Source organism: Sander vitreus, chromosome 3, assembly GCF_031162955.1.
Source record: "Sander vitreus isolate 19-12246 chromosome 3, sanVit1, whole genome shotgun sequence".
NCBI classification, from domain to species: domain Eukaryota; kingdom Metazoa; phylum Chordata; class Actinopteri; order Perciformes; family Percidae; genus Sander; species Sander vitreus.
In genome coordinates this window covers 21,649,332-21,675,545 of record NC_135857.1, presented here as the reverse complement: position 1 = coordinate 21,675,545, position 26,214 = coordinate 21,649,332, and the positions used below count along the sequence as shown (strand labels likewise).

The window sequence follows — 26,214 nt, the reverse complement described above, 5'->3', positions numbered from 1 at the left end:
GAATATTCCAAACAGAGCAGCTGGCTGGTTATGAGAGGGACCTCTGCGACTGCTTTACTCTCTACAGCAGCTCTTCAAACGGCTGGGATAACTAGACTAGTCATTTTCTACCCTGAAAATGACAATCTACCCTGCTCTTGCTTGAGTTGGTTAGGGGTGGGACATATGGCCTTGAACTAAAATCATGACATTAAAAAGTATTTGCGATAAAGATATTTATGATGATATGATTATAAACTGTGACTGGCTGCACCGTTTACCTCCACTTCTCCCAACTTGTAAAAACGTTTCTTTTTTCCTTATATTGCGTTGTGATACATTGTAATTGATCAGTCATTGTCACCTGAGATAAATACAACACATCCTGATGCGACGCATCTTGTCAATTTAGATACCAGATGACGGGTATGTTGGATTTGCTGTGGGATGTAGGACTCTTTTTCTGTGAAGGTTAATATAATCGACAATAACAAAGTCACTCAATTTGATATACAATACTTCCACAGTGGAGGCAGCAGCACAGTTAATTTGTTAGAAGTCATAATAAGTCAGCATGTTGCGAAATCATAATATCACACATTTATTACATTAGAATTGATAACGAACGACATGCTATGGCAAACCCCAACTGTTGGCTTCTTGTTTACAACTTGTCTGATCGTCCCACTTCATGTTTCTTGTGTTGTCAAACATTGCCGTAGCAATGTATGTTCCCACCTCCAGTGTTGGGAAGGATACTTTCAAAACTTATTCTGTTACAGAGTACAGAATACATGCCCAAAAATGTAATTTGTAACGTATTACGTTACGTTACTCAAGCTTAGTAACGTATTCTGAATACTTGGATTACTTCCACATTGAATTGCATTTTATAAGTAGGAATGCGGCCATCACATACAGCTTACTAAACAGGCCTTCTTCTGTTGTGTTCTTCTGTTCCAACTGGCTGAATGTGTACCTGAACAAGGAGATAGATTTTTGTATTTGTAGTCCCGAACTGCATACTACAAAAATCTAACTGCAGTCTAAGCTACCATGAGCTAATTTTAGCTAACGTTAGCTAACATGTCAAACGGGGCATGTAGGAGAATGTAAAGTCGTACGTCAACTATAAAATAGCAAGGTGACCAGTAAAACTACAGCAGACGACTACCCTTGGCTAAAAATAACTTACTTTAAGATGCTTCTTCAGGTTGGAGGTGGAGTAATTTGGACGCTGAAAGGAAGTTGGTTGCTGGCAAGCAGAAGTTGCACTGCAGTGCACAGTTATATTTCGTTCTCTCTTCTCTTTCTTTAATGTGAAATGCTGTTTGAATTTCCAAGATAGAAACGCATTCCTGCCCTGGTTCTGTTGTGCCGGTTCCAGCCCCATCTCTACCTCTGTCAGTGATCACGCAAATAGCTAATTTTTTCGTTTTCATATTGGGGCTTCTGGGAAATGCATGGAGGTACATGTATTCCATTACTCCCCAACACCGCCCACCTCTCAGTATTTTTGTGATTACAATGCTATCATAACCAATTTAAACGATGGCTACAAAAATCAGACCACAATTGCAATAAACTGGAATATCCTTTATTATGTTTAAGCCTCTGTACATTATCAGTTACATTTGTCTTTTGGGACCAATTGGACATAGCATGACATAGAGCAGCAAGTGCCTAGTGGTAAGATTACTGAATGGATCTATGAGGCTGCTCTCTATCTCTCTGTGCTCTGCACTCTCTTCCTGTCTCTCTCGGTTTCCCTGTCTGTTGCTCTCGAGTAATTTCTGGAATTTCTCATTGAGGTCAGTAGATGGCTGTGAACAATACACCCCCTGGTATTATGTGAGGGTGGCCTTTCCATGCCCATGTACAAACAAAATCCCCCCAGCCTCCACCGAAAGTCTCCTACGATCACATCTATGCATGCACAGTGCACAAACACGCACGCACGCACGCACACGCACGCACGCACGCACACACACACACACACACACACACACACACACACACACAGTCCATTCTCCCATCCAGTCATTTGTCTATCTATCTTTTTGCCTGCTGCACCATGGCCAACAGACTCAAATGGGAATCTATTTTATTCATTGATTTCTGTGGTGGGCATCCATCTCTCCCCAGTGTGTGTGTGTGCATCCGTTTCAGAGCTTCTGTTTATGATTTGTCACAAGGGGCATGTGATAACCAGACACAAAGCAAAGGAAAGAGAGAAAGAGAGCCAATTACAAAGAATGAGAGAGGAAGGGAGAGACTGACATTTTGATCATAGCCCATCTGGTTCAGGCTCAGGATCTACCTCCCCCTCCTTCTTTTCCTGCCTGTGTCATCCACTTAGATTCCAATAGGTCCATAAAATAGAGGATGTTCTGGGCTTAGCCCCCTGCTGAGTACACTTCAGAACCATTTATTGGAGGAGGCTTAGGCGGCTGGGGGTGAGTGGAGAACAAAAAACAACAGAGGCAGTGTGCGTTGCAAGCACAAAGCTGTGGGCAGCACCATGTGCACTAGCCGGCGTGGGAGGCAAAGAGGAGGTGGTGTACTAACAGGCCCATTTAAGTGCTGTTAATCCTGGTGTGCTGGGAGAGGGCTGGCACCAAGGTTTAATGGTGGGCTGCTGAGAAGGAGAGCGCTGCGGTTACACACAAACACCATGCCTGGCTCCCACCCACACACTCGGGCACAGAAACTCACATACTTGCGCTAAACTTTCATGCCGACAGTATGTTTATTGTGTATATACAAACTTGGGGATGCAGCTCAAATACAGCTACAGGTAAACACATGAAAACACCTATTCATACATTACAAGACAGTAAAGTAAATGATGTACGACAGGGTGTGACACCACCAACTACCAACATGTGCTTCATTTTCATATCCTTTTTAAAAAGCATGCAAGTTGGGTGGATTTAAAACTCATAATTTTCTGTTGGGTATGAATCTGTGTTGCAGCATCTGGTCTGGCAGCCCGTCCATGGCATATCCCTGTCTTCTGTCCAGTGCATGGGGGACACTACTAAAGAGCATTAAGATAGTACTGATGATTAGTAACTCTATTTCACATAGATATGTTTGATCAGTGACAGTGACATCCATTGTTCTGCATTTTCTCTTAACTTAATAATAATTTGGACAAAATCTCTATACCAACAATCTGCGCTGCTCCTTTAAGAGCGCCCATTTTCACTGTCTTCTACCTCCTGACTTAGTTATTTTGGTAAGGTTCATGGGAGAGTAGGAAATGGTTTTAATGTTTTGTTTCATATTTGTGTGGTGCTAAACTGACCACTCTCTGCCACCATAACAGTTTTTGCCAAGGAACTGAAAATAATCTATGCAGTATTACATTTTTTGTAAATATGCTGAGAATGCATGGTACTTTTCAATTTCACCCTGTGTCATGTGAATACAGTCACACTTCCCCTCAGTCCCGTTCTTTGTCTTTCTCAAGGGCACATTAGCACTTATTACTCAGGGGCCAGAGTGTTTCTCCCCCCTTTCATTAATGGTCTTTGAACTGAAAATCAACTCAAACCTGCTTCTTCAAGCAGGTGGTCAGACTAAAAACCGCACTGCATTGGCTTGTTTTCACTTATTTGATTGGCCAACACAGTGCGCTGCTGGATGACTTTGCATTGCTGGACAATCCTGCATTTTTTTGTGGGCGCCCTCTGCGCCAGGACCCCCGCTGCGCTAATGCAATGACACAGTGCTATTGTTGGTCTGAACGCAGCATAAAGGGCCCTTTAGACTAATGGCAGCAACGGCACCGCTGCGCTCTAAAACCCATTGTTTCCAATGGCTTGCGCCAGGCCACGATGGCGTTTCGCTGCGTCGAGCTGTAGACGTGTGCTGAATCCAGCTACAAGCGCAGCGCAAACCGTGTTCGGTCTGAATGCCTATAAGCCTTGTCTATTGCCACCACGCAAACTCAAAACAATGCTTTTTCCCTTTCTTACATGGCAGGATTTTTTCCACAAGTTGTCAAAGTGACACGTCAACCTTTCGGAGCAGTGTTCTAGACCAAACGGGGATTAGTTGTTTTCAGTGCAGCTCTGAGCAGAGTACACCACAGCCTTTTTACACAGCAGCTGAGCACCTCTTGTTCTCCACAAGGCGCTGATACTACCTATTCACTTCTCAAGTGTCACAGTCTGAGAGGAGCTCAAACACACAGTGTAACAGGACAAGATGTTCACTTCCAAGAGAGAGGGAAATACAGGGAGAAAGAGACAGTGAGAAGAAGCAAGAAAAGCAAGCAGAGTAAGACAGAAACAAGAGGGACAATACTCCCTGTCAACTTCTCAAATGTTGTGATCTGTGGAAAGCTCCTAAACACAATGTAACAGGACAAGACGTTCACTTCAGAGATAGTTAGAGAGCGAGTGGAGAGCAAGGGAGGCAGAGAGAACACAGAGAGCTCCCCAGTGTGTGTGCAGGAGAGATAAGTGATATTTTGTTTCGTTTTCGTCAGAGAGAGAATCAATAATGAAGAGAATAAGACCAGAGAGACCAAAAATGAAGAGAATTTCTCTCTTTCTCTCTCTCTTTCTCTCACACAAACGCACACACAGCACACACACATACACACACTGCACGTCATGGTATGCATTCGCTACCTGTCTGGTAGCGTAGGATATGGATTTGTTAAAATGTTTTTATCAACAAAAAAAAGCAATTTCATTTGATTGTACTTTACAATTAATGTGGATAAGATAGTGGTATCATATTTGGTGTGTACACATGATAATAAATGGAGAAGCACCTGTAGTGGAGCCTTACGTTTACATCAGTTAAATGTTTACCTTTTCCTGCCCTGAAGGCAGACACACCTTACCATCTGACTTTTGTATAATAAATGTAACACAGTCACAGTTCCACATGTAGGATAACTGGTATACAGATACAGACCTGCTGATGGGATCAGCTATGATCACAATCCATGCTTTGCCACACTGCCCTCTGTATGTTGATAGGACAGGTAGAAAAGGGACTAGGTCTAGGTCTTTGTTACAATTTGGAAGTTTGAGTTTTGTCCACTGTAAAAAGCCTCTGTACCTCTTTATCCAACCGCTTTACCTGAGTGACTGCGTATCTTTCTTCTTTTAGCTCACAAACGAAAATCAAACTTCCAATCAGCTCCTGAAGTTTATTTCTTTAAACTTTAGGTTCTAAAACAGTTTCTGTTGTTTATAAGATGTCACATCAGTCAGACCTTTTTACTTGCTGAGCCTCTTTGTGTTATCATTCAAGGACGGAAGAAAAAAAACAACAGACAAACGTAATACAATCTACTTGATTCAAGCTGACTTGCAGACTGTGTGAACTAAACTACATGTGGTGAATGTAGTGAAAAAAATGATAGGGGCCAGACAATGCATAATGTCAATGAATATATAATGAATAAATCTCACCGTCTGCTCATGTCCACAGTCTGGTGCAGACTAATATGTGTGAAAATGAGCCACTGTCTGTGTCCTCTGTGGAGTGGTCACTCACGTGTTTGTTTCTAAAATCTTCAATGTGTTGGACCAATGACCTATGACCATGACATGGGTGTGTGTAGACATTTGCTTACTCTCTGATGTACTGTTGTATTATCCTGTAAAGCGCTTTTAGCTGCATTAGTATTACAATTGTGCTATACAAATATGCTTTAACTTAAACTAAAGTAATTCTCTACTCACTGGAGTGAAACAGTCTCTTTTAATAGAATTGTTTAATCTCTTTTATTTTCCCCGTGCATCCTGATTTTCCCTTCAGTGAATCAATAAAGGCTTATCTTAGTTCAGGGCAGCAGTGTATAGCAAGTGGAGTTGTCTTCATGTAGTCTCCAGTCCACTACATACAGTAGTACAGTGTGTTCTTTTAGACACCTTACAGGGGTCTCAGTTGTTGAAGATACAACACTGAAACATTCTCATCACCAGACAAGCCTGACTTGTTCGTTGAAGAGCTCTTTCTTTTTCTTCTTACAAAAACCTGACACTTAGATGATGACTGCTTCTTCTGATTCTAAAAACATCTTCAACTTCTCTCTCGGATTATCCTTTTTAATGTAAAGGTGTAAATCGAAGTCCTGGCTAGCCTCTGTTGTGTCTTTCTGTGCCTCTGACTGTTGACTGTCCAACCGAAGGCTCTCAACTGCTCTTGCTCTCCTTCTCCCTTCCTCCATCCATTCATTTTTAATGCGAGCATTGCAAAGTCTTAAAGAGAAAAAGAGGACAGTAGAGACAAGCCACAAGTCCCAATGAGCTACATCGGGCTACACATCTCTCCTTTTCTTTCTCTGTCTGTCTTTCTCTCTCGTTCCCTCAGTTCTCATTTCCTTGAATAATGGATGGTTTCAAACCAGACACACTCCTCCCTTTTTCGTCTTGATCCTTCTCCTCAATAGGACCTCAGGAGAGACGGATAATGGAAGCACATGTGTTGTCTGTTTTGTCTTGTTTAATCAATGTATCTCCGACTAGCTCCCTTCCTCCTCCTCTCTCTTCTTTGTCTTCCCCACCTTTCCTGCCCTTTTTCAGTCTGTTTTCTTAAATCTGGGGGAAGAGAGAGAGAGATTAAGAGCGAGAGGGGGAGGTTTCATCAGGTGAATGCTGATCTGCAGTAATGACTGAGAGACAGCGGGGGGATTATTGTGCAATATTGTCACGGGTCTTGTCTGGAGCCTGGAAATACCAAGTGACAATATTGCATGATAATCCAAGGGTCATTACAAGATCACCGTTGCTTTTATGAAGTAATTGCCATATGCCAGCGACTGTGGCAGTTTTACTTTAAGATACACATTAATCAAGTGTTCAGAAAGTCAATCCCAATCAAACACAAAAATCCGAGTTATTGTCGATGTTTGTTGCATAATTGTTATGTGGTGCAACTGCCCTTATCATGTGACTGTCATGTTCTATGAAGATATCTCAGGTTACAACTGAGGGTGATAGCAGAAAAAAAGTATCTACAGCATTAAATGATAAGGGGAAGTGGTTTTTATTGACTCAATATTTTGCACTGATTCTGAATAGTCATACAGACAGAAATTCCCCATGAAAAGAGGAAGAATTTTCTCATTGGTAGTTGCCTCAATGGACCATTATCATCACCACATGATATTCACAAAGATGTTTTGTGTTTTCAGCAAATATCACTTTTGAAGACTGGAGAATCTGTTACAGTACCACTCTTACTATCATTTCATTTACTACTATCATTTCTTACTATCATGGTTCCAGCTTTCACACCTTATGCATATTCAAAACTGAATACGGCTAGTCTCTGCATGTTTTGTGGGTGCTGTTAGAAGTCATTCAAGGAAACCTCAAAAACTGAGGTAGAATTTGAGGGAAAGTGGGTACAACAGAAAGATAAAAGACATCACTTACAGACTGATCATACCTAACCGTGCAAGAGGGCAGGATTTTCTTGTGAACATTAAATTAATGTTAACATTTTGCCTTGCTCAAAAGGTGGCCTTATGTGACGTAAAGCTTGAGTTATTTGTACAATCAAACTGAATTAGATCTTCTCTGTTTTACTCATTCATAAGTGTCTGAAGCTTCTTTGCATAATGCACTCCAGCACAGAGTGTAACACTGCAGGCAACGGCACTTGTTTGCTCTTGCTTAAGAGGGTTAAATGAGGTTGCATTTTGCTTCGCTCTACTGTCATCTAGTCAGACAGAATGTCGTTGCACCTGGTTTAAGCTGCAAATTAAGAGCAAAAAAGGATAAATGTTAAGAAGGTACGGATTCATTGACAGACTGGACAGCAGCGAAAAATAGAACACACCCAGATAGATAGACAGGCAGGCAGACACACACACACACATTTCAGCCAGTGTTACCTCCTCTGGCCTCTCCTGGCTTAGTGTGCCGTGCCATGTCGTGCCTAGCCGTGTGTTGTGATGCGTGGTCGAGTGGGGCTAACGGAAGCACATGTGTTGTCTGCTAACTCTGATTAATGTAACAGACTATACACCCCCTTCTCTCTCTGGCTTATTTTTTTCACTGGCTGTCCTGCTGTCCTGGCTTCACCTCTTACATGTACATGTCTGCACTCAGTCTGTGTTTAAAACCTGGGCATTGAGAAAGCGAGAGAGTCATTAAATTATAATACAGTGCTTCTCTTGTTTTGTATAGCATATAGTGCATTGATGTCTATAAAGTAAACAATGTGGGTTAAAATGGTACAAAACTAGCTTCTATATTGTTATTCAGGTGTTGAAGAGCTACTGTATAATATACCCAGTTGGGGAGCATTTAGTGCAGCAGGAGTAACCTCTTGCTAGTTTTAAACTAGCAAGAGCAATTTGAGCAATTTGCACTGTAACTTTTTTTTTTTTTTTCGTATTTTATCTTTTTTTTATTTTTTTTATCTGTTTTCATGTAAAGCACTTTGAATTGCCCTGTTGCTGAAATGTGCTATACAAATAAAGCTGCCTTGCCTTGCCTTGCCTTAAACTAGAGATTTAACAAATCGGGTTGCGCCATTAAAACATAATCAGAATCAGAATCAGATTTATTGGCCAAGTATACTTACATACACAAGGAGTTTGACTTTGGTGGGTGTAAACTCTCTATACATTCAAAAAATAGACATGGACAAATAGTAATATAGACACATACTGTACAATAGAGACAACAATATACATATAGGCACATATCAACATAATATACAAATATACAAATAAGACATAATATCAAGGCAAGTACACATGGAGTGGGATGTAAAGTGCAAAAAGTAATAGTGCAAAGTACTGTGCAAGATGCATATTGGAATGATAAGTAATGCCTTAGCTTGTAGCTTAAGACTTTAGTAATGTGTAAATTGATTGCCAGAAAGCATTGATTGTGCCATTAAAAATATTGAACAATGTAAACAGTAAGTTATTGTAGCATCAGAAGCTATTAACATACAGCCCAAAAATTAACTGTTTAAAGGGTCAGTTAAACCCAACTGAAAATTCTTTGTAAATGCAGGTATGATTTTTTTATTCATTTGTGTGTAAACATAAAATATGTGTGTTTTAGAGCTAGTAGTATTCATGCAGTTTAGAATGAGTGGGAAATATCAGATTATGCTACCCTAACCAATGCTATTAGTCATTTAGCCTAAAGTTATTGGCATAGGGTTTTGTAATTTAAGTTATCTTGTGTTATTTTAGTGAAATGTAATAATAATAAAAAATAATCCCAGTTTACATTGCATTTAGACTGTGTCAGGTCAGATATGACGGCAATATTCCATATTACCATTTTTTATGCTTCCAGCTTAACAGGTCATACATTAGCAAACTTATGTTAGTTTTGTCAGTTGGTTCAGTTAGCTATGCAACTGTGATATGACTTTTTGTCTGTAGGATGTAAAATTCAAGCAGGTGTGTTACTCAGTCAGATGCAACTTTCAAGGCTCCACAGAATCCTATACTACACAGCATACTCTTGACTACAGCACTGCTTCTCTATTTGCTTGCACACACAGATGCATCAAGTATGTGCACATATAACTAATACTGCTATGTACTGTATTTTTTTGGGTGAGGTAAATTAAGCCTCACTTTTCAGTGCCCCTGATATTGACTGTAAAAAGTTACCTGGCTACAGCCGCCAGTCAGTTCTGGAGACGAGCATAGCTAACTTTAAGAAAATAAATTAAGACAAGTAGGCTGATTGGTTGACTCCCACATGACCAAACCCCCTAACACACAGATAACTAAATGGACACAGCCAGTCTTCTGCCTGCTGCTCCTCTAGGCTAGTTGTTTGTTGTTGTGTGGGCTGTGCCGTGCCGTGCCGTGCTGTGCTGTGCCTCGCCCTGTTTGGATGTGATTTGATGCGTGGCCAAGTGCCGGCCGAGGCAGCCATAGGTGATTGTTTCCCCGCCACTGCCCTTTCCATGCTTCCACGCAAAGGAGCAAGTGAGTTAGGCGGCCAGGCAGACAGGGAAGGGAAGGCAAAAAAAGAGAGGATAACAGGACGGGAAGACGGGAGGACAGCCCGACAAACATGCAACCCTGGATTATACGGGGGGGGTATAAAACCTCATATTATTTCACACACATATTTCATGTGTGTGTGATTGACTGGGGATTCCTATGTGCTACTCTTCCATACAGATACAGCAACCCAGAGACTGTCCATGTCACACACTTTGATTCATCCACTCTACAGTACAGTATGCCCCTGATCTGTCTGCCCCCTCCCTTAACTCCTCTCGCTACTCGCACGCCTCTGCCCCCCCCCCCCCAACCCCCCTCCCCCTCCTTTGCACTTCCCTCTGTCCCTTGTGACCGCTTCCACCCCTCCCTTTTCACTCCTCCACACACCCAGATACACACATATACACACACCCAGATAAACAGACATAGAAACATATTAATTCACAAAGACACGCACACTGTGCCGTGGTCAAGGAACTTAAACATACTCAAAATATTCACACACACATCTACACTCATGCACTCGCTCATAAACACACACTTGTCATGTGATGTGTGATGCACCAAGGGGTCCAGATGAGTGGAATCTCAGTGTTGGCTCTCGCTACACTGAGCACCACAGGGGGTCTTTATCGTCGCAAAAATCAACAAAGCCACAGTCACGAAGCGCAGTCTCGATCACAAACACGGGCACACACAAGGCATTTTAACGCACACACAGTCAACACAAGAAAGCAAAAAAACAAAAGCGCTCACGCGCACACACAAACTGACAAAAGCTCACAAAAACATTCTCGTTTTGACACGCACAGCTGGACAATGTTTTCGGTGGGACACACAAGCTCTCACGCACTGTCACAGTCCAAAAAAGAAAATAGTTTAGAAAAATTAGGGGAAAAAAACAAGGATAGGTCCCTCAACTGCTTAATCCCTTCTTAAATGCTTGCGTGATCTATCGTGTCTGTGATTTCACAGACACGATAGACAGACAGGGAGAGAAGCGGGATGAAGTGCCAGCTAAGCAGATGGAAATGGGCACACGGGGCAACAAGCACACGTTAACACAGGTGTGCACCTACATAATAAGCTGTTTTAAATTTGAAATGTTCAATGCCTTATCGCGCTGATGTGACCGAGCCCGACCTGAACCCAAACATCATTTCTAAATCTCTGTCCGAACCTGGCCCGGCCCGTCGGGTCCCGACGGGCTCGGTTCGGGTATCCATCCTCTAATCCAGGTATGATATGAGGCAAGTACTCCTGCCTTTGTTTTTTTCCCTCTATCCGCCACCCATGATCACATCACTTGATTTAACCTAATCCTAATGCGTCTAATCCTCCAGGCACCCAAAACACCTAAGTGCCTTGTACCCTTCCATACATTACAGCATCTTTCAACAGAATTCACTGGGCGCTGAATTGTGCCGCAAAATAGTATTTCGGTGACTGTGTTTGTGAGCGTGGGTTGTAGTTTTTCTTTCCTCTCTGCTTTCCAAAATCACACAAGGGTATTTAGGTTTTTCAAATATTGAGGATTAGAAAACAAATTGTTTAGTCTGTCTGATTGTGAAGATCTGTTGGGGCCTGCTGTCTATAACACTCTACACACTACATGTTTCTGCCTGCGTTGTATAGCCTGCATAATGTCTCTCCTTCATCAAAAGCCTTGACCTCCTACTTATCTTATAAATGCAACTCAGAGACAAATATTTTTGTTGTTGTCAGGTTTTGGCTAGGCTGATATATTGACTGATCTGTTGGTTGTTAAGTACCAAGCAATTGCACTGCAGAAGCCAGAGATATGTTTAATGGCATTTAGAAATACACAAAGAAACTGGAAAAGTAGGCTTTGGAAACGGGTCAGTAGTAACAAAGGAAAAAAGGTAGAGGAGCTGCTTGATGCTGAACATTTAATCTGGTAAAAGAACAAAACTCAATCCTTTTTTGTACCTTTAAGTACCTGCTTTTGTTGTTAAGAAACAAAGTACTATGCTCATAATAGCTCTTCTAGCTTCTCTAAAAATGCCTGCACTTCATAACATACCACAAACATGTTATGTTTCCCATTGGGTTCATTTTTAATTAATTTTTTATGTGGAAACTGTGTGTTTTTGGTGTGTGTGTGTGCACAGTGCATGCTCGTGTGTGTACGTGGCTGCATCAGTTTTTGGTCATGGAATGCATGTTTGGGTGTGTGTATAAACATACATGTGGGTGTGTGTAACATGAAAAAGGTCTGTGTTCGTGACAGAGACCCACCTCTGGTGTTTTGATGGGCCAGATGGGTCAGGGCAGCTGTAGCTGAGGAGGCAGAGGTGGACGAGGGGGAGGAGCAGGGAGATAAGGAGGACAGGGAGGAAAAGGTTGTTTAGGAAGAGGAGAAGGAAGGAGAAAAGGACAAAGTGGAGAAAAAAGGATGCTAAGAGGAGATGGAAGATTAGTAAAAGATGAAGGAGGACCAGAGAGGTGGCGTGAAAGTAGCAGCAGAGAAGTTGGGAAAAATCTTTTTATGTGTGTTGTCTGCATAGTGGCCCATCTCAACCCTCAGCACATGAGACAATGAGCGCAGACATTTGCACACAGACACACACACAGACAGTCAGGGAGTTAAAAAGGCATCACGTAAATTAATTATGTTTCTCATCCTGGCAAGACACCAGCCACCCACAGCATGCCCCCACCCCGTGCCCCACCTGCACCCTCCACACCACTCCACCCCTCCTAAATGTTTCAGGCGAGAGGTAATAGCCCCATGTTTAATTGATGGAGCATTGAGGCATTGTGGTGATAACATGGATTGTTGAGGTGGTCCAAGTCACAAAACACACACACACACACACACACACACACACACACACACACACACACACACACACACAGAGCAGTCTTGGTACCTGCTAGGTGTAGACACATGCTGGAGGTTCAGGGCCCTATCTTGCACCCGGCACAGCGCAAAGCCAGACACAAGTGTCTTTGCTACGTAGTTTAAGACCGACGCAGTTGTCAATTTCTCGTCCAGCGCCCACGTTGTTTAAATAGAAAATGCACCTGCGCCCATCTGTGCACCAATGGGCGTGCTGGTCTTACAGGGAGGTGTGTTCAGGTGCATTCTTGGCGGATGCTATCTTGAAGCAGCGGAAAGTGATCGTGCCATTGACCAACAAAAACCCGGTCTAAAGTCAATAACGCAGCATTTTCTTTGTTTAACGCCTGCTTCACCTCGTGGAGTTTGAGTGGCATAGTGCTCGTGCCATATATGATCTGCTCGAGATATATGATCAGTTTCTTCTCCTGAAAATCTCTCCTTCCTGCTTAGCAAGTCCGCCATCATAATAGCAATGCGCCAAGGTACAAACACGGCTGGCTTTTAAAGGGAATGGGAGATGACACTCTGATTGGTTTATTGCATGTTACGCCCAGAACACACTTATAGTTAATTAAGATACTAAGTACAACCCTTTTGAACCATGCGACTGGCACACGGACCCTTTCTTCTGCCGTTAAACTAGCAAAAGTGAATTCGTACACACCCTAAACGCACCTGCGCCAAGTGCTTCACGCCGTGCGCTTAGATCGTTAAAATAGGACCCTCTGTTACAGTAAGAGGTGGATGATTCAGTGTTGGCACTCTGGTTAATAAGATTGTGACTACTACATCATTGATGTACCCTGAGGCATTATGCATGTTTTGCTTAGTTACAAATAGCATGTTGACTTTTTAATAAACTCTTTTGTAATAGATATTTATTAACTCTCTCTATATTAGAATAATCATAACCAGATGAATTGAACCGGATGTAAGAGCTGTATGTGTCTTGAAATGTAACGTTTTAAACCGCTTTTGGCAACAGTCTTGCATGCTAATGGGGTCAATCATGAAAGAGAGATACTGTAAGAGAGACACAAGAGGAGCCATAGAAGTGATGTGTGCACTAGAGGACAAAGATGTTTTGTGTGTAGAAGAGAAGCATCTATTGGCTGCTGGCATGAAACATTTAAAAGACAACGCAACATTTTTCCTCCTCCTCCCTCATTCTTTTACTCTTTTTCTATCACTTCCTTGTTTCTTTCAAACCTCCCTTGTCTCTCTCCTCCTCCTCTTAGGTAATAGTTGTCTGTGCGTGTGTGTTTGTGAGAGAGCTTGTGGAGGGGTTAGTTTTGTGGTTTGAGTGCTAAGTGAACGTGTCAGTGCCCAGGGCAAGGGGTCTCCCTGAGGGGCCAAACTCAGTCACGGGAGCACATAGCCTGCTGGTGCCACAGCCATTCTGCCCTCAGGGTGTGTGTGTGTGTGTGTGTGTGTGTGTGTGTGTGTGTGTGTGTGTGTGTGTGTGTGTGCCATTGTGTGTTGAGAGGGTGAGTTTCATGTCTGTCTCAAGATGCTTAAATGAGTAAATTTGCCTTTGTCTGACTATGCCTGTGCCTTTATTTGTACCTGCGTACATGTTTGTGCTTGTATCAATGTGGGTTTTAATGTGTATATCTGTTTGTCAGTCTGTGCGTATTTGGGTGTGTATTTCTGTCTGTGCCTTTCATCTGTCCCTGTGTGTCAAGCCATAGCTAAGGCACGATTCAGCCCTCAGGTCACTTTAACATTTTGTATTGCTCCCTTGTCTGTCTTCATGACTACATCACACACACATTTACATGCATAAGCATTTTTGGATAACATTCAACCCCACTCACACACTTAGTATTTTTTTAAATTTATTTTCTTGTCCATTACTTCCTTGGTGATTGTCATTGGGTTTCTGGACTTGTGATATGTTGTTGTTGCTAATGTACGGTTTCTGGGTTTCTCATGTACAGTACTTTTTGGGAACAAATATTTTGGAGTGCATTTACCATGTCTACATGCATGACAGATGTGCTCTATTTGGACCTTTTATAAGATGTTGGATCCTTGTATCAAACATCAGTCTTTATTAACATCTATAGACGTACGTACGCTTGTAATTTTTAGGGGTGGCAGTGTTGGTCAGTCTGACGGTCGGCCCGCCACTTTGGTCCAGACTGGAGTATCTCAACAATTAGATGTATGCCATTACATTTTGTACAGACACCCATGGTTCCAAGACGAAGAAGAAACATTACTTCTGGCAATGCTGTAGACCCTTAGTCTTGTTATTGTTTGCTTGCATCAGATCTAAGTGTGCAGCCTTCTCCTCTTGTGCCTCAGCTTTTACTGTGTGAATTGCTCTAAAGTGTTACTCTGGCTGTCTTTCTGTCTGTCATGACAACTAGAAGACAGACGCCCGCTGTCCTGAAGACATGAGGCAGACATAATCTGCACCTTCACCTGATATGGATAGACAAGAAGGCCCTGTGATGGGAACACAGAGAGAGAAAGTTAGATGTTGCCAATGGAGAATCTGAGAGAGAAGCTCTATCTTCTAAATGCGTCACCTATCAATCATATGTCACATCAAAAGCACTTTCAAGTGTTGCTGCATGTTTTATGTCTCGTCTACCACCCTGTCATTCTGTTTGACTTCTCTCTTACCATAAAGATGAAGGAAACAAGAGAGGCAGAGGGAGAAAGAGAAAAGACATTCAAGACAATCAAGACCTAGATACCGCATTGGCCGCTGCTGTTTATTCAACGTGACATCATGACTTCGTGTAAATATACACACCACTTGTACGCATTTTGAGCTATCTGCGTGTATGTCTACACCGTATACAGCGGACGGGTTGGGTTTAGGAAAACAATAACGGGACGCGGGACAACAACGGCACGGTTGGGTTTAGTAAAAGAAGAACGGCACGGTTGGGTTTAGGAAACGTGACACGCGGGACACGATCCCCGGTCTCCTGTGTGCAAGGCCTGTGTTGTTTGACCCATCCACCACCCCAACCAACCTCCCTATGCAGATTTTCAGGCTTTCATTCTACTCGCTAACTGAGAATCGTGCTGTGATCACGAAACATGCTTCCCATTGAAATACATTAGTTTAAAAAAACATGCGAAATTTCGCTGGAAAAAAAACGAACATAAGTTCTTTTCTCAGGAGAACTTGCCGTAAATTGACACGCAATCGCAAGGTAATGTAAGTCAACGGAGGCCAAACAGCGTTGATAAACATGCTAAAAAGCAATTATGCGTCTTGATAACACGTCAAAATGGCATATGAATTGGCGTGTCATACATACGCCACTTACTGAGATCAGTCTGGTTAATTGGAGCGATACGTCGACGCGGCCACAATTTTGGGACGACATGTCGCGCCTCCTAATGAATATATGTCTATCTAGGCAGGAGGTATATCCACAATTATAATCAGAATTTCTCTATCTGAATTTATAACAGATTTTCAAGCATTTTGTTTCGCTACAAATGCCGGACATGTATTTGTGATACAGGATACTTGGTTAAATTAAAAATGCGGGTTTTCATACCAAAATACCTCATCTTGTGTAGATAGTAACAGTATGTAGCTTTAAGCCTTAATATGATTAGTTGAGTTATAAAGGTGAGTTATAAAAAAAAAACCAGGCATCTTTATTTCTGCTGTGAAGTTTTTAACATGGGGGTCTACGGAGATTGACTCGCCTCAAGCGGCCACTCGAGGAACTGTAGTTCAACCACGGACACACACATGACAAACATCATTTTTAGCATCTTACTGTGATATTACTAACTGCTTAAATAAAAAATGCATCACCTGACACAAGCTAGCATTAGCTTAATTCAGTATGAGAGTGACAGTAACTTATCTTTGTTAGTTTAGAAGGAGGATTAACATTACCTCTTGTGATATTAAATTCAACACGTTCATAACAATAAAGTATTGTAAAACACCTTGTTACTTAGTTTGGCATTTATTTTGCATGAACATCCCAAAGCAGCACAAAAGTCGCACAAAAGTCTGTCTTTTTCTGAGTTTTTATGGTCAGCATGCACTGAAGCATCTCACAAGACGTAGGCGGTATCTACGTATTTATATCTGTGGACAAGACAATGGAACTTCTTAACACTATTTGAACGTCATCTAAGTATAGATGTCTTCAGCTGTTATTATTGTATTAATGTATCATCACAAAATAGTCTTATATTTGCATTTGCTACATAAAGGGTTCTCTTTCACCCTGTTGATGGAAGTCAAACTAATTTGCATTTCATTGCATTAGTATTTTAACATTTGAATAGAAAGCTAATGCAATTTGCAGTATCTGACACTATTTGAATTATCATGAAACTGTAAACACCCTAGGTTTGACCCTGTCTTGACCCTTTGAATTTGAGCTGTTTCTCATTATTTCTGCTTTCCTCTCTTATCCTCTTAAAAGGATGACATGAGGAAAAGTGCTATCAAACACTCAACAAAATCCATCACTACCATCAGTTGTATGGTGCTGTGGGCCTGGGGGCAAAGGGGAAAGGTCATGGGGTCAACTAAACAAATTAGTTCATTTTTGAAGCATGAATGTCTGGTCTGAATGTGACACTGGAGAGAAGGCCATAGCAGAATCAAAATCAACAGGTTTCTTATCCTTGCACACCAAATGACATGCCATCCTGTCATGAGTTTTTGAGATATTTTGGTCACACTCAAAACAAGTGGATGGCAAATGGACATGGCATTTCCGTGCCTTAACAGCAGTAATTAAATGATCTGTTCTGTTTCCTGTTGTCTTCCCAAGAATGTCAGCTTTGTTTGCACGTGTCTTTCACCTTGTTTACATTATGTCGCAGTCATCATGTCAGCTTTCTAACATGGGAGCTGTCAGCATCCAAATATCAGCTGCCTCTCTGCCACATATCATCATAAAGATGAAAGCTCAGGGATGCTCAGGGATGTGCTCTTATCCTTCATAAGCCTGAAAGAAGTGACAACAACTTGGATAGAACGCACTGACACGCACAGAGAAAGGAAGATCATTTTGGGAGATTTTTTTTTTCCAACAGACAGCAGTAAAAACAATATCTGAAGGAGGTATTAGAGTATCTGTGATCCTCTGCTTTGAACTGCTGACAGATAAAAAGATGTTTTTGACACCAGCGCATGATTGTGATGGATAATGAGGCCGGTAGTTTTCAGACCTAAATGTTTTCATAGACAGCTCTGATACAGGCCCCATACCATTCAAAAGTGAATGCTATTTCTACACACATCCTCCTCCAAGATATATATTCATTATTAATTTCACTTGTTTTCGTCACAACAAATTGTGTATCCAAATACAATACACAATTTATATTGGCTCTTAAAGGAGAATTCTGCTCAATTTCAACACGTAGCTCTGTTGTTTGGAAATTTGGAGTGCTGGCAGTAGCAAAATAACGAAAACAATCAGTGCTGCCTACACCGTGTTATCCTCCTGCTAGTGTTAGCAGCCAACAGGCTTAAACAGGGCAAGTTCTAAACGTGTTTTAAGCCTCTAAACATGCTCGAAATGTCATTACAAGTTCCTACCCATGTGTAATGATTCCTTCCGAGAGAACACAGCGAATCTGACTGCAGTAGATGTGACAGAAAGGCATACAAATTGTGTTAATCCAGCCAGCGCACATACCTCTGTTTATTTCCTGTTTTCCGGTCAAGTCCACAATAGTCGATTGTCGAACTCATACAATCCAATATTCCAGTTAAAATTGCTGTGTTCCCTCGATGATTTCCAAATCATGGAAACATGAATTGGTCACGTGACAAGGGCTGGGAATTGTTTTTCCCCTCAAAACCGTATAAAAATAAAGTGCAATACACTTACAATAAACTTGCCTCAAACTTCAACAAAGAAAACCTTGTCAGTCTCATATCCATTTTGATTAATCAGCTAGCCAACTTGATTATTCCCATAGTATTAAAGAAAATAGCACCAGTGATAGGCTTCACCTTTTTAAAAATGAGCCATTTGTTTTAAAGGTCCAGAAAACCTATTTTCTCAATCCACTATGAGAAATGAAGAGTAAAGTGGGCAGCGATAAATTTAGCAACATTTGCATCAGAATCTGATGAGGTTGTTTGCTTATGCTTAATCAAATCTGATCAAACCACACCCACACAGTCACAGTTTTTGAGTGTTGAACTCTTAATAAATAATATCAAAGTATGTGGTTTGAAGCCAAGTTTTCAGGGGCTTTAAATTTCAGACATTTTGTAAATAGTTGTGTTTCTGTGGTTACTTCTAAATTAATATTATTGTTATTATCATTTCCAACAAATTGTGTTTATTTTCCTCTCAGATGGAGCGCAGTGAGACGACGTGTCGCTACTGCGGTGTAAGCTACCTCATTTTCCACGAGTTCCATCAGCTCCACACTCGACTGGCTCAGCTGGAGGAAGAGCTCCAGGAACTGAGAGAGACCTCCCAGAGAGAGAAGGCCCAGCGAGAGGCACTGGAGCTGGGCAGGCTGGAGTGGGAGAGGGCATTTCACCTGGAGGTGCAGAGACAGACAGAGGAGGAAGAGAAACGCATAAGAGAAGAGCTAGAAGAGAGGAACAAAGACACAGTGAGAGCTCTGAGAGAGGAGTTTGAACAAAAGCATGAGAAGCAGAGGCGAGAGATGAAAGAGGGGTATCAGAAAATCAGTGACGAAAAAGAGAGACAACTCAGAAGAGAGCTGGGAGACTTGGAGGCGGAGACACTGAGGAAGCAGCGAGAGGAGCTGCACAGGATGACCGAGGAGAGAGAGAAAGTTCTGAGTGACGCACTTCAAAAGGCCAATAAAGATTTAGGCGAGCTGAGAAAATACTTCCAACCGCTGGAAGAGAGGTGAGGTTTGTATGTGTTTGTCTGTGCTTCCCGTCCCTGGTGTGAAATGATTTCTAATGCCAGGCTTCATGTGGGCAATTATCCTGTGAGTCACGCTGTTAACACAAAAACACAAAAACACACAAACACACACTCAGACAAATCAGACATGTATCCCACTAGCTGGTGTGTGTATGTGAATCTCTGACACAGACCCTGCTGTATAATTATACATGCCACTATCATCTTCAACGCCTCCATCATCCCATACATTACCTAGAAAAGGGAAAATAGATATACTGTATGAGGCTCGGTAAAACGTCTTCCAAATTGAGTTTTTTTTTTAGGAAACTTTTACTGATTAAATCCCAAGTGATTTAATTCAATTTCTGTGAAACAAGACTGTTTTGAATTTGAATTTATTAGGTTTGTTTACAGGAATTGTTTTGCTCAACAACAAACTCATGCACACTGTAGTAAGCAGGGTCTGACTTAATATGGGAGGAAATAGTGTGTTGTGAACACAATGTTTAACAAACATCCTTCTCATTTTAGCAGAGAATTGAAAACATTGCTTATATTTAGGATAAAAATAGGATTTTTCTGCAATTTGGCGCTCCGACAGTTTCAGAGTGCGATTTATTTCTACACCGCTGTCGTAATTATGGACAGCTTGGATTGGTTCATAGTGGATATTTTGCTTACTTTGTGTGTGTGCGTGTGTGTGTGTGTGTGTGTGTGTTGTACAGTGGTGTGAAAAAGTGTTTGCCCCCTTCCTCATTTCCTGTTCCTTTGCATGTTTGTCACACTTAAGTATTTCGAACATCAAACCAATTTAAACAATAGTCAAGGACAACACAAGTAAACACAAAATGCAATTTGTAAATGAAGGTGTTTATTATTAAAAGGTGAAAAAAAATCCAAAACCATCATGGCCCTGTGTGAAAAAGTGATTGCCCCCTAAACCTAATAACTGGTTGGGCCACCCTTAGCAGCAACAACTGCAACCAAGCATTTGCGATAACGTGCAATGAGGCTTTTACAGCGTCCTGGAGGAATTTTGGCCCACTCATCTTTGCAGAATTGTCCTAATTCAGTTACATTAGAGGGTTTTCGAGCATGAACGGCCTTTTTAAGGTCATACCACAACATCTCAATAGGATTCAGGTCAGGGACTTTGGCTAGGCCACTCCAAAGTCTTCATTTAGTTTTTTCTTCAGCCATTCGGTGGTGGACTTGCTGGTGTGTTTAGGATCATTGTCCTGCTGCAGAACCCAAGTTCGTTTCAGCTTGAGTACACGAACAGATGGTCGGACATTCTCCTTCAGGATCTCTTGGTAGACAGCAGAATTCATAGTTCCTTTTATCACGGCAAGTCTTCCAGGTCCTGAAGCAGCAAAACAGCCCCAGACCATCACACTACCACCACCATATTTTACAGTTGGTATAATGTTCTTTTTATGAAATGCAGTGTTCCTTCTACGCCAGATATACTTGGACACACACCTTCCAAAGAGTTCCACTTTTGTCTCATCGGTCCACAGAATGTTGTCCCAAAAGTCTTGGGGATCATCAAGATGTGTTCTGGAGAAATTGAGACAAGCTTTGATGTTCTTTTTTGCTCAGCAGTGGTTTTCTCCTTGGAACTCTGCCATGCAGGCCATTTTTGCCCAGTCTTTTCCTGATGGTGGAGGCATGAACGCTGACCTTAACTGAGGCAAGTGAGGCCTGCAGTTCTTTGGACGTTGTTGTGGGGTCTTTGTGACCTCTTGGATGAGTCGTCGCTGCGCTCTTGGGGGTAATTTTGGGCGGCCGGCCACTCCTGGGAAGGTTCACCACTGTTCCATGTCTTCGCCATTTGTGGATAATGGCTCTCACTGTGGTTCGCTGGATTTCCAAAGCTTTGGAAATGGCTTTATAACCCTTTCCAGACTGATAGATCTCAATTACTTTCTTTCTCAATTGTTCCTGAATTTCTTTGGGTCTCGGCATGATGTGTAGCTTTTAAGGATCTTCTGGTGGACCTTACTGTGTCAAGCAGCTCCTATTTAAGTGATGCCTTGATTGTGAACAGGTGTGGCAATAATCAGGCCTGGGTGTGGCTAGAGAAATTGAACTCAGGTGTGGACAACCACAGTTATAGTATGTTTTAACAAGGGGGGCAATCACTTTTTCACACAGGGCCATGATGGTTTGGATTTTTTTTCTCCTTTAATAATAAACACCTTCATTTACAAATTGCATTTTGTGTTTACTTGTGTTGTCCTTGACTTTTGTTTAAATTGGTTTGATGTTCAAACACTTAAGTGTGACAAACATGCAAAGGAACAGGAAAATGAGGAAGGGGGGCAAACACTTTTTCACACCACTGTATGTAGGGCACAGCCGGCATGCTCATATGGCTAGCTGGGTTTCAGGTTGTCCGTATGTTGTTATGTGTATGGTAGACTAGTGAGCCAATCCACTATCTGCTCTAATGTAAGCTGATTATCCCTCACATACACTGACCACATACATTGAGCCAAAAACACACGCAAACACACACAAATAAACACGTACTGCACACAGTTGTGCTCTGGAGCCTTGGGGCCAAGCGTAGGTCAGGAGGTCAAAGTTCAGTCAGATAATGATGCACGACATAGTGATGTGTGAGAGGCCAGCATGGACTGACAGCAGTGGATTCTCTCCTGCTCTTTTTTTGTTGTTTCTTTCTTTTTGTGCTTTTTGTCTTTCTTTGCCTTTCTTTAACTCTCTACAGTATCTCTTGCTTTATCTATCTGCCATCTCAAGATGCTTTATATAATTTGCCTTATTTCTCTGTATATATCTCAATGTTCATCTGCTTTAAATATGCAAAATTTCTTTTATCATTTGAATGTATCTGTCATATTATAATTATAAACTAACTTTTTTTACTTTCTTTCACTCTCTTCTCTTTTTCTCTCTGTCGATTTCTAAACACTAATTTGCCAGTACTTTGCTGCAATTGTACTAGAGATGTTCCGATGTGCCTCTGATACTGCCTAAAACGCTAGTATCAGTATCGGGATGTACTGGAGTTTATGCACCGATCCGATACCACATAATAAAGCCCTAAAGAAAATCTACGTTAAAGTAGTTTATTTATGTTCTTTTTCAGTTATAACTGACTGTCAAATGGATAATAAAAGAAAGTTCTGTGGCATTCATTGTTTGTGTTTGTTCATGTTTCACAAAGCGTTTAACCTGAGCCAGACCGACAACAAAGGTAGAAATCATATCACATCCATACAGGGATAGTAGTATACAGTTGTTAAAACATAATAAAATATATGACACACTGGTATCAGATCAGTACTCGGTATCGGCCGATACGCAAGTTCAGGTATCAGAATCGGTATCGGGATGCAAAAAATGGTATCGGACCATCTCTAAATTGTAAACCATCACACACACAGGTGGTATTGAACAGATTACAGGCAAAAGAGGGGGGAGGGGTAAAATAGTATGCGAGTGGGAGTTATTGAGGATGTTCTGAATAGCTAGCTACACAACAGGAGTGTGACTGTTGTTATGTGAGATGTATTTATGATTGACAGCTTTTGCTGGGAGATTATGTAATTTTCCAATAAAGGGCAATTTCTTTTTTTTTTTTACAGGAATGGATGTTAATGTTTCTAGCCAGCATTATACTTGTTTTTTTCTGATACTGTTTTGAGACTTGTGCCAGTTTTTTAGAGATCCTGATATTGACCTACACCCGCATTTACAACTACCAAAAAAACCACACAGGATTTCCTGCTTTCTTCCTATATCTGACTTACAGTAGCTGTTTGATGCTGTGTTAGTCTGATGGGAGAAGTGGTTGTGGTATGTGTGGGTGGGTGTAGTGGGAGAGCCTGACTGGTAGCTCGATAACAACACATTCTCCATACAAACCAAACCTGATTAAAAGGTCACCTGTCAGACAGCGTATGTTCGTGACACGTGCGTGCGTGCGTGCGTGCGTGCGTGCGTGCGTGCAGTAGTAGTACCTTTGCTATTGATTTTTTTTTTTTGACAAAATGTAAATAAAGAAATGTCACCAAAACGTACTTTCCAATGTTTTGGGCTCACTCTCACTGAATCACGAGGTTATGAGTGCATGGTGATATTTTTGCAATGTAGTCTAACATTAGACTGAGATTACCTCACTATAGACGATGCAGCTCTTCTTGTCTCTCCTCTCTCGTGCTGCTGCTAGGGCATTTGGGTTAAGTGGCATCGGCAACATCACATCTCCTTAAGTCCTCTAATATTTCCTCATTTATGTCATCAACACAACCATGATTCATGGAAATGTTGTGTAAAACAAGGTCATATTTTTCCTTGTATTTATGTATGGTTTGCAAAAATGGGAACTGCTGGGTCCGTGAGAGGAGAGAAGCAAAGTGTATGTGCGGTGTGCACACTCTACGTTACGGCCAAACATGCACCCTTAAAATAGCATCTGAATAACGCGCCACTGACTTTAGACTAGGTTTTTCCTGGTCTGTGGTGGAATTGTTTTCTGAAACTGAAAAATAGCACTAGGGAGCACAATTTCATTCCCTAATTTACCGACGTGAGTCTGTGGAGGGTAAAGTCCGCTGTGCGTCGGGTGCAAAATAAGAATGATACACGTCGGTGTACAAAGTCAATTGCACTGGGTGCAAGATAGGGCCCTATGACGAGTGCCAGATTCCAGTTCGAAGCAACACCCTGTCTACACAGAATGTGTTTCAAACACTTTATTCTGTCGCCTCGTCACGCTTCTCTATCGGAACAGATGTGCTTTTATTTTAATCAATACAGGACTGACGATGCTGCTGTTACACTGATGTTGTGCTACTCTTGCTACACACTGATACATCTGTTATTTCAAAGTGTCAGATGCATTTAATCAACATTTCATATCATATGCTGTTCACCTCATTTTCAAGTTGTTGCTACAGGCTGTAAACCATCATGCTGCCACTCAAAACTGTTTTTGCCCTCTCAGCCAACAAAAGTTGATTACAGAGTTTAGTTACTTGTAAACTTTAAAAGCCAAATCTAATTAAATATGATAAGGTATTGGAGAGGATTCAGACTTTGATGAGTGGGATAAATAATAAAAAATAAAGTATACATTATTATTAGGGTTCAAACCCGGAAGGGGTAGAACCCTATTGTTTTTGCTCAGATTTATTATTCGTCGCCTTCTGCTGCGGCTCTAATTGCCGAAAGCTGGAATGATCAAGTAAATACCACAAATATATACCGCAAAACCTGGTGGAAGGAATTTCTCCAAAATTGCTACACATAGTCTGGGGGCAAGTAATAACCAAGATATGAAGTGTCATGTTGATTGGTGCATGTAGGCATGGCCACAAGTCCACCTGAATGTGCTCTACAAAAAAGCTTCTTGGACCAATAACTTCTGCCATGATGTTTTTTTGCAAATTTGCATAATGTGAAAAACAGTAAAATAAATAGAACTTTGTGGCTTATGATTCTATCAACACCAGAATTGGTATAGATCCTTGCGAGACTGAGATACACATTTCTACTATAAATGAGCAAGATCGCTCATAAAACATGGCCGCCATCAATCAAAAAACTTAAACCATAAACGGTGGTGCTTAGCGGGCAATTGTCCATAACTCAGGTTCTTCCACAGCAATCCTGCCTAAAATCAAGACATCTGACACCAAGACCTGAACGTACGTACCAAGTTTCGATAAAATCCGATAAAGCGGGGCGAAATCGTGGGACTGCATTGAAATGCTTCATCGATTGTAGTGACATAACAGGCGTGTGCTCGGTTTCACCACTTTTTCTATACAGCATTAAACTGTCTGAAGTAGCTTTTTTGCTCAGCTGTGTGAAGCTAGAAACCCGCTCATCGCTGCTTGAAGCTTTGACTTTGACTTTGGCTTTGGCTTACTAGTGGCTCCAGTGGTAGAGCAGTCACCTATCAATCGGAAGAGTGCTGGTTTGATCCCGGTCCCTGCAGTCCAATGTCAAAGTGTTCCCAGGGGCCTCCGAATTGCTCCGGATGCTGTGCCATCAGTGTATGAATTTGTGTGACTGGTGCCTGTAATGTGTAAAATCACTTAGAGTAGACGTTAAGACTAGAAACTACTAGAACTACAACCTACTGTTGGCTGAGTACAGGTTTGAACCTGCAAATCGCCGCTTGCGGCTATATTTATTATTATTATTATTGAATTCTATACTGGATTTTGCATACATTTGGCATAGGTTCCCTTGTCATCACGGTTTGAGCCGTCCCAAATACACCCATTGTAAAATACATGCTTTTTTCTTTGTATCTGTTTAGATTAATTGTTGGGAAATGTCAATGTCAATCAAAACTAAAAGGGGTAAAAACTACCCCTCCTTGGAAGACACTGTTAAACAGGTATGGATAGACAGAGCTCATCTAACTGAAGACAGGTTGGAACATATCATGTACTTGTGCACATGCTTAAGGTGTAGAGAGAAACGTCTGAAAATTAATATGCTCTGTTTGCTTCTCCTTGGCTGACTGGTTTGTGTTTCTTGATCCAAACAGTGAGTCTGGGTATGAGTCTCTT

General features: G+C 41.6%; 1 protein-coding gene across 2 annotated transcripts in view; it reads left to right on the top strand.

Annotated features, from left to right (window-relative positions):
• The window catches only part of lekr1 (Leucine-, glutamate- and lysine-rich protein 1), a 94,887-nt gene that overhangs the window by 7,020 nt on the left and 61,653 nt on the right, over nt 1–26,214 (top strand). For both annotated transcript variants that reach the window (XM_078246493.1, XM_078246494.1), the window contains one exon: nt 19,128–19,657. In XM_078246493.1, the coding sequence (XP_078102619.1) occupies nt 19,128–19,657 (530 nt within the window). The remainder of the gene's footprint in view (nt 1–19,127; nt 19,658–26,214) is intronic.